Source organism: Xenopus laevis, chromosome 1S (assembly GCF_017654675.1).
Source record: "Xenopus laevis strain J_2021 chromosome 1S, Xenopus_laevis_v10.1, whole genome shotgun sequence".
NCBI lineage: Eukaryota > Metazoa > Chordata > Amphibia > Anura > Pipidae > Xenopus > Xenopus laevis.
Genome location: NC_054372.1, coordinates 97,908,592 through 97,917,760, shown reverse-complemented (window position 1 = coordinate 97,917,760; position 9,169 = coordinate 97,908,592). Strand labels below are relative to the sequence as shown.

General features: G+C 37.5%; 1 protein-coding gene across 2 annotated transcripts; it reads left to right on the top strand.

Moving 5' to 3' along the window:
* Positions 1-229: 229 nt before the first annotated feature.
* LOC121399381 lies at positions 230-8,767 on the top strand. Of its 2 annotated transcripts, none has more exons than XM_041579963.1 (4): positions 230-439; positions 4,108-4,198; positions 5,739-6,031; positions 8,579-8,767. In XM_041579963.1, exons 1-4 carry the CDS (start codon positions 352-354, stop codon positions 8,707-8,709), a joined length of 603 nt encoding a protein of 200 aa, XP_041435897.1. In that variant the 5' UTR covers positions 230-351; the 3' UTR covers positions 8,710-8,767. The 2 variants fall into 2 exon arrangements, with proteins under 2 accessions (XP_041435897.1, XP_041435898.1); XM_041579964.1 differs by having other exon boundaries at positions 233-439; positions 4,108-4,186.
* Positions 8,768-9,169: the final 402 nt, after the last annotated feature.

The window sequence follows — 9,169 nt, the reverse complement described above, 5'->3', positions numbered from 1 at the left end:
AATGAGAAGATTAAATCAGTGGAAAGAACTCCATCTTTTTCTTCACAACAGAAGTAAAATGTAAAAATGTAAAAGAAAATTCAAAAGACATTCTTTAAAAAGTTGCTAAACTAACATGTAAATGAGGAGCATTACTAATTTACAAGTAGGCATGGACACAAACACCAATTCTGCATTAGATAACAACATCTTTATTAACATTCTGTAATGGTCAAAAGAGATAAGACAGCAATGGGTGGAAGAAAAAAATGTTGTTAGACACTCCTTTTACAGAGATCAGCACCATTTCACAGTTACTTCTTGTGGAAGCAGTTGAAACTTGGCAAAAAGGGTTTTGGAGTACTAGCAAACATGGATGACTTTAAAAAAGATCACCATTATTCAGATGTAGCTGAGGTCTCTACTGTTCAGCACCATGAAGCACAGCAAGATATGCCAGGTAAGGACTGTAACATATGTGCAGAAGGGCCATTTTTGTTTGAGGATGATCCAGTATTATTGTCTTTGTATGCATGGTCCTCATTTCTTTTTTGTTGAAAACAGAGAGCATGCCACATTTTGTTATCTTTAGAAAGCAATTAGTTACAACATTATAAACAGTATATATATAGTGAGTATTATAATGCAACATTGTATATACAGTATCATGGGTATGTAATGGCACATATTAAACATATATACTGTATGTAACTAAACTACCCATAGAAACAAAAGTAACATATGCTGTTGTGGTTGCTGTGGCTTAGTTTTAGTTATATGGTATCTCCCACTCATATGTGGAGGAAGGTGGTTCTATGCTTATACTGCTGCATTTTGTATTTATTCAAGTATATATGATTAAATATATTACATAGACTACTTACAAATATATTTTTTATTTTCTTTTTTTGGGTGCATACTAAAAACCCAGAGATGTGCTGCTCAGCAGAATGCATTTTTTGCAAGGTCCTATAATAAAAGCATGGCATGTCAAAACCTGGTCATCAATGGCAGTTATATAGTTGATTTGAGTTGAAAAATCTAGAATTCAATTAGGAAATGTTTTTCACATCAAATTGGATCTAGCCCATAGGAGGCCCAATAATACATATTTCTTAGAAAACCTGCTATGTATGTCACAAACATATATAATGTAGCTGTGCATAAGCAAGAATGCATGCTTACACACATTCATGTGTTAAGGTGGCCATACACGGGCAGATAAAGCTGCCGATATCGGTCATTTAGACCAATTTGACAGCTTATCTGCCTGTGTATGGGGGCTTCCGACAGGTCTTCCCGATCAATATGTGGCAACGATATCGATCGGGAAGGTTTGATTTTTACCCGACAACCCGTGGGAGCCCCTTGGCGTATCGTAATTCGATCCATACGGCCGAACGTTCGAATTACCCCCGATATAGCCATGCCGTTAGTGGCATATCGGGGAAAGTTTCGCTTGTTTGGCGATGTCGCCAAACGAGCCGATCTTTTAGTCTATGGCCAGCTTAAGGACTAAACCCCTTTGTATTACACAGAGTTTATTTACTATGTAATCTGTGCCTTTTCTACTTGTTTAGTTTTAATGTCTGCCCCATCACTACACAATAGCTTATTTATATAAACTATACTAGTGTTTATACACCAGTTTTACCAATTTTTTGGTGTCACTGTTCTTTTTGGTGTTCTGAAAATCCGGCATCTCAGACCTGCTGAGGTTGTATATAAGTCAATGGGAGAAGTCCCGAAGATATTATTATTTTATTATTATTATTAACATTTATTTATATAGCGCCAGCATATTTCACAGTGCTGTGAAGTAAATGTATCTATACAACTATACCACATTAATTACATACATAGAACATATGGAGTTACATACATCAAAACCAATACCGGTACAAAAGGTGAGGAAGGCCCTGTGCAAAAAATCTTACTAATCTAAAGGGAAGGGAATAAGACACAAGGTGTGGGAGTGTGCACGATCAGAATTAAGTAGGAGAGAATTCTAGAGGAGGGGTGCAGCCCTTGCAAAGTCTTGAAAGCGGGCATGTGAGGAGGTAATGAGAGTAGAGTTGAGGAGCAGGTCAGTAGAAGAGTGTAGCAAGCGGTTGGGTGAGTATATAGAGATGAGTTCAGAGATGTAGGGTGGGGCAGAGTTATGAAGTGCTTTGAATGTCAGGGTCATTAATTTGAATTTAATTCTGAAAGGTAGCGGAAGCCAGTGTAGGATTTTGCAGGGTAGAATGGCAGAGGAGGAGCAGTTGCTGAAGTTTATGAGCCTCGCAGCAGTGTTCATTATGGAATGGAGAGGTGACAGTCTCTGGAGGGGAAGGCCAAGTAAAAGAGAGTTACAGTAGTCTAGACGTGATATGACGAGAAAAGTGAATAAGAATTTTGGCAGCATCTTGGGTGACAAATGATTGTATTTTGGATATGTTCCTTAGGTGGAAGTGACATGGTTTAATATGTGACTGGATATGAGGAGTGAATGACAGGGCAGAATAAACCCAAGGCACTGGGCCTAGGGAGATGGGGTGATAGTGGAATTGTTAGCTATGATGGCCACTTCTGGGATATTAATGGTGTTAGTTGGAGGAAAGAGAACCATTTCAGTTTTAGAGAGGTTTAATTTAAGGTAGCGTTGTGACATCCAGGTAGAGATAGCGGACAGGCAGGAGGAGACCTGAGTTAGGAGTTCTGGGGTCAGATCAGGAGAGGAGAGATAGATCTGAGTGTTATCAACATAGAAGTGGTAGTGCAAAAATCCAAAGATTTAGCGGTTTTCAGGCAAAATTTTCGGGTGGAAAATCCAAAAATTTGTACGATTCAAAATTTCGGATGATTTTCACAATTTTTTTTCCCAAACTCGAATTTTTCCGGGAAAATGTATTGATATATAACGGGAAATAACCTGTGCGGATTTAGTCAAAGTATATTTCGGAAAATAATGAGATAAATTCGGATTTTGATAAATTACTCCCTTAGAGTTCTAATCATGACAAATTGTTAGTTTTTGTTATATATCGAGATAAACAGGAGAAACATGAAGCTGCTCCATGTTTGGTCCTTGTGAGGTAAACAATTAGCTTACCCTGTACCAGTGTACAACCATCTCATTTTAATCTTTGTTGTGACTTTTTGTTTGCAGAAGTACATTGTGCAGGGGGAATTATCTGTCCACCGCTAATCTAATTACTTATCTTGCATGGACCACACAGGAAGTAGGTTCACTTTTCCTGTTCAGGAAATGACAAAACTCATAAAATTTTTATAAATAAACAATAGACAAAAATATGTCTTATTCATAGAACTCATATTGAACAAGTCAGCATACTGATTAATCGGCGTTAGACTGTAAGCTTCACGGTGGCAGGGGCTGATGTGAATGGCAATCTCTAAAGCACTGCATGTGTGTATATATATATATATATAATACACAAAAGCCATGAATATCCTGTAAATTATATCCTTATAAACGGTGAGTTCTGATGTCATCAGTTATAAACGGTGAGTTCTGATGTCATTTCAGTCACATGACTCATTGAAATTTGTGTATTATAATAAATAAAGTACCCCCAGTTGTAAAATATGAGGATATTAGAAGTTACCTCGGAGTTCCATGACCTGTATAAAAACACTCGGCCTTCGGCCTCGTGTTTTTATATGGTCATGAAACTCCTCGGTAACTTATAATATCCTTATATTTTACAAGAGGGGGTACTTTATTCACTATATATATATATATATATATATATATATATATATATATATACACATATGTATATATAATCGCAATCATTGCTTTGTATGTATATATATATATACACATACATAGTGTATATGTCATTGATATATAAATAACAGATAAATGATAATGTAACCCCTATTGTAAAATGTAAGGATAGGTTATTGAGGAGTTCCTAGACCATATAAATGCACAGGGCTGAAGGGCAATTGCTTTTATTCACATGACTCACTGAAACTTGTGTGTTATACTATAAAGATATATTTTACTGAAAATTTGTGGCTATTGTATATTATAAGTATGAAAGTATAAACACCTATTTAATATATATTCACATTTTGTTTCACAGTATTTATTTTAAAAATATGTTAATTTTCTAGAGATTACAACACGGCGTTTGAGAGACCGGACCCTCCTGAAGAGGAAAAGAGAGGAAGCGCTAGAAAAAGATTCTTTCCAGTGGGTTTGGGGGTAAATTGTCAGGTTAAATTGGGAAACTGTAACATAAAAGTAATCAGATTGATAAACACATCTGTAGGTCAGTGGATTGATTGACTCTAAGGCTAAGGGCACACACTAGGCGATAGCACCGCGATTTGACTCGCGGCGACTTTTCTCGCTAGGCGATTTCGAGCGACAATATAAAAAAGATCGCCGCGTGTGTTTTTACGCTGGCGATTTGTCGTGATTCCCCATAGACGCCAGCGCCAAAGTTTCCCCAGCGACTGCGGATTAAAAGTCGCGGCAAAAAGTCGCCGCGAGTCAAATCGCGGCGCTATCGCCTAGTGTGCCCTTAGCCTAAGGGGGTTATTTATTAAAGTCTGATTTTTTCTGGTCTGTCTTTTAAAGGGGAGAAAACTAGCTGTTTTATGCAATACATTTTTAGAGACCTACATTGTTCAGGGGTATACGTAGCTTTACTTTAAGAGGATACTACCATTTATTACACTATTACTTTTTAATCCTTTTTATAGTTATCCAATATTTAAAAAGTATGTACTTTGCTCTCTAACACCAGGCGAATTTGCGCTCTGGTGAATGGACTTAACAACGCAACCTCTTGCGCCAGACTTGCCTTCGTCACCTCAGACCAGGCGAAGTGCAATAGAGTAGATAGGAGATCCTAAAAAAATAGTCCCAAAAAACACTAGCGTCTTTTCTTTTTTTCAGGGTGATAGGCTGCAAAAGAGCGTAATTTTTTTTGGGGTAACAAGCTTCCCCCCTACATTTCCTAACATATGGCACATAAACTATACACTGGCTCATGTGTAGGGCAATATAACAACTCTATTTTCCTTTATTAAGGTTTCCCAGGCTTGTGTAGTGTAATGTATTTGCTGCAACATATACGTCCATTCAACTTTAACTTCCCGCCGTATGCAAATTAGGCAACGCTAGCGCAACTTCGCTTTGCTTGGCGCAGTAACGCTAGCGCAACTTCACCAGCCCTGGACACAACTTCGGATTTTAGTGAATTATTATTATTAACATGTACAGTATTTATATAGCGCCAACATATTGCGTAGCACTGTGTAGTGTTGTCCTGGCAAATCTACGCCTGTCGAAGTGTTGCGCTGTGAGACTGGCAAAGTCTACAGAGCACATCAGGGCTCAAAGTATGGATTGTGTTTACTTTATTTTCCCATAAAAAGATAAGTAATACATTTTGAAAGGTTATTCTGCACAGGGAGTTATATTGTATGACTGAACTTGCATTTTCTGTAGCAACATCCATTTATGCACAATATATAATGAATAATTTACCTCAGAAGTCCTAGTGCTTTTATACAGGTTTTGAACTCTAAAGTGACTTCTAATATCCTCATATTTTACAACATGGTGTACATTTTTATTATAATACACAAGTTTTAGTGAGTCACATGACAGAAATTACATTCATGAGAACCGATTATAACTGGTTACATCACTAAGCACCGTTTTTTAAGGATATCATTTACAGAATTTTCATGGTTCTTGTGTATTATCAGATGTGTATTTCATTTATCTTTAGGGGGCAAACTAGCAGTAAGGGACAACGCAAAGGGACAACTGGGCGTGGGAGAAAGAAGGTTCAAAAAACTGAGCCTGAGCCAGATGTTCAGTGTGAGCTGACACCTGAAGCAGAACCACAGACTGCTCCTGAAGTCTTACAGGAGAAGACAGACATTGGACTTGAGCATCTACATTATCATGAAGATCCAGGTCTGACAGTTACCAAAGAAGGTAACAACAATAAAACCTTTTTAACACATGAAGATCAAGCGGCTGGGCATGTTTCTCACAGCAGCATCCCTTTCCTAACAGGTAAGCTGGCGCTCCTCTTCTTGTAAAATGTACTGGTCTAGGGTATTCAGCAGACAGCCATCTTTCCCATTCTTTACAGACTTGTTACATACACTGTACAGAACTTATTGGGGAAACTTTGTTTTGTGCATGAGTCAAGTCTTGTGCAGCAGATGTCACGGTCACGGAAGCTGGGTAAGATGGGCTGCAGGAAATGACAGTGGGCTGGTTCATTTTTTAAGGAGAAGTGTTGGCTCTGGGTAAGAAGTAGTGAATAGAGTCAATTGACACCACATTTTTACTACCATGACTCTCATTTTGTACTGCTTTCACGGTTCCTTGTACAGTACAACTTTTGTAGTCCTTTTTCATAATTATGAATTTAAGTTTTTTTTTATCCTATATCTATTATGCTAAGCAAAAGCAGCTTCTTATGATAGTAATGGGGGAATGTAATAAGTTTTTTTAGCGCAAAAAAAGTTCGCAAAGTCCATTTCAAATGTTAGCGACCATGTTTGCATCCTTTTTGACCGATTACAGACCCCAAAGTTTGCTAACAAGTGGGTTTTGTGAATATTTACAGTGTATGTGCTAAAATTTCGAAATCAAAAAGCGTATGATAAAAAATTTAACAAAGTTCCTGAGCAGGTGTTAACACTTGGGGGCACATTTACTTAGCTTGATTGAAGGAATAGAAGAAAAAAAACTTCGAATTTCGAATGTTTTTTTTGGCTACTTCGACCATCGAATTGGCTACTTCGACCTACGACTTCGAATCAAACGATTCGGACTAAAAATCGTTTGACTGTTCGACCATTCGATAGTCGAAGTACTGTCTCTTTAATAAAAACTTTGACCAAGTACTTCGCCACCTAAAACCTACCGAACATCAATGTTAGCCTAGGGGAAGGTACCCCTAGGCTTCCTAACAATTTTCTGATTGAAGGAAAATCGTTCGATCGATGGATTAAAATCCTTCGAATCCTTCGATTTAATCGTACGATCGTGGGAAATGCGGTAAATCCTTCGACTTCGATATTCAAAGTCGAAGGATTTTACTTAGACGGTCGAATATTGAGGGTTAATTAACCCTCGATATTCGACCCTAAGTAAATGTGCCCCTAACCTTTGCCTAGTGATGTAACATTCGCCAGCGAATGATATAACATTGCGAGCGGCACTAAAAATGAAAAAAACCTACAATTTTAAATATTGGTTACGATTTTTTTTTTATTTAAAATTTTATTAAAAAAACCATATGTTACATACTGAACTTAAAGTTTCAGCTTCTCAATAGCAGCAATGATCCAAGACTTCAAACTTGTCACAGGGGGTCACCATCTTGGAAAGTGTCTGCTCAGTGGGCTCTGAGCAGCTGTTGCGAAGCTAAGTTTAGGGGTCGTTGCAAATTATCCAGCAGAAAATTAGGTTGGTCTGTAATATAAGCTGATGCTACAAGGCTGATTATTACATTCTGGTGCTAATTGCACTGGTTTCTCTGCTGCCATGTAGTAATTATCTGTATGAATTACTAATCAGCCTTATATTGTGACATTTCTATTCTATGTGTACTGTATATTGTGATTGGGCCCCTAAGCTCAGTACGTGACAGCAGCACAGAGCATGTGCAGTGAATCAGCAGAAAAGAAGATGAGGAGCTACTGGGGCATCTTTGGAGACACAGATCTGTACTGCTAAAGGGCTGTGGTTGCCTTGGGCTGGTACAGAAGCTCAAAACATAATGCTCAACAGTTCTAGCCTACTTCTTGAGTTAAGCTTTAGTTCTCCTTTAAGACTTTCTAGTAGCATCCTAGGATAGACCCATCATCTTTCTCTTGAACACCCCATTGTGATCGGTTTACAGATTTTTTATGGACACCCCCAAAGCTAATATCTTACAGAACCCTCATGGAATTCTCCGCATTCCCAAGACCTGAACACAAATTGAAAAGCACACAAACCAAGGGTCAACACTAGCAAAACATGTTTATCATTGATTTTTCCTCACCGGAACTCAAGTGGGAGGGTGGGAGAATCAGATTGGAGAATAGAGTGGAAGCTCAGAGTGATATTGTGTTATTGCTCTATTGCAGAGTGGATTATGATTGATCTTTTATCATTTACAATGTGATACAAGTGTGTGATACACATTGTGATACAAGTGACATAATCACACTATTTTATGCTTTTATTGCTTAAAAGATGTTACTGAATAATGCGTCAGGATCAATTCTATTCTATAAGTGTGTGCAGAAATGTGGAATTAACGCTTGCGATATGTCTATTAGCTCATGCGAAAATACTTTGATGAATTGGTCCTTAAATAACGCGTCTTAAATAACGCACAAAACAGTGCTTTAAGGAATAACGACCTTTAGTGAATTGGCCCCTTTGTGTATTATTACAAGGATTACAGGAATATATAGTGATATCAATAGCTTTTGGGTATTACATGTCTACAGTGGGATTTAGGCATTTTCACTAACTCAGATGCTGGAAGGCATCTACTATCCACTAAATCTACTAAAACTTGACCTCATATAATTTTTTTTTTATACATTAATGTAGAAAACAAGGAGCCAGAACCAGAGGAGGAGGCAAGTCCGGTGTCACTAGCTTCAATTCCACTACCTGAAACTCTCAGCTTCTCCCAGGAACATCAGTGTGAGGAACAAAATATCTATACACATTTACTTTAATCAGTACTAATGGGACAATGCGTCTTTTAAAAAATAAAAATAGTGTTTCTGTTCAGAATTTTTTTTAAAGTTTGTATTATAAACAATAAGATTTCGAATATGGCCTGGAAATAGATGCCATAATTCATAAAAGGATCTTTAGTAGTGCTGGCCACCTTTTTTGATAAATACAGGTATGGGATCTGTTATCCGGGAAACCCGTTATCCAGAAAGTTCAGAATTATGGAAAGACCATCTCCCATAGACTCCATTTTATACAAAAAATCCCAATTTGTACAAACAATTTCCATTTTCTCTGTAATAATAAAATAGTACCTTGTACTTGATGCAAACTAAGATATAATTAATCCTTTTTGGAAGCAGAACCAGCCCATTGGGCTTATTTAATGTTTTCATGATTTTCTAGTAGACTTAAGATATGAAGATCCAAATTACAGAAAGATCCATTATCCAGAAAGCC

Coding starts and splice junctions, on each gene's coding strand:
- LOC121399381 (XM_041579963.1), top strand. CDS start 352: ATGGATGACTTTAAAAAAGATCACCATTATTCAGATGTAGCTGAGGTC. Junction 440..4,107: donor AGCACAGCAAGATATGCCAG/GTAAGGACTGTA, acceptor TTAATTTTCTAG/AGATTACAACACGGCGTTTG. Junction 6,032..8,578: donor CAGCATCCCTTTCCTAACAG/GTAAGCTGGCGC, acceptor ACATTAATGTAG/AAAACAAGGAGCCAGAACCA.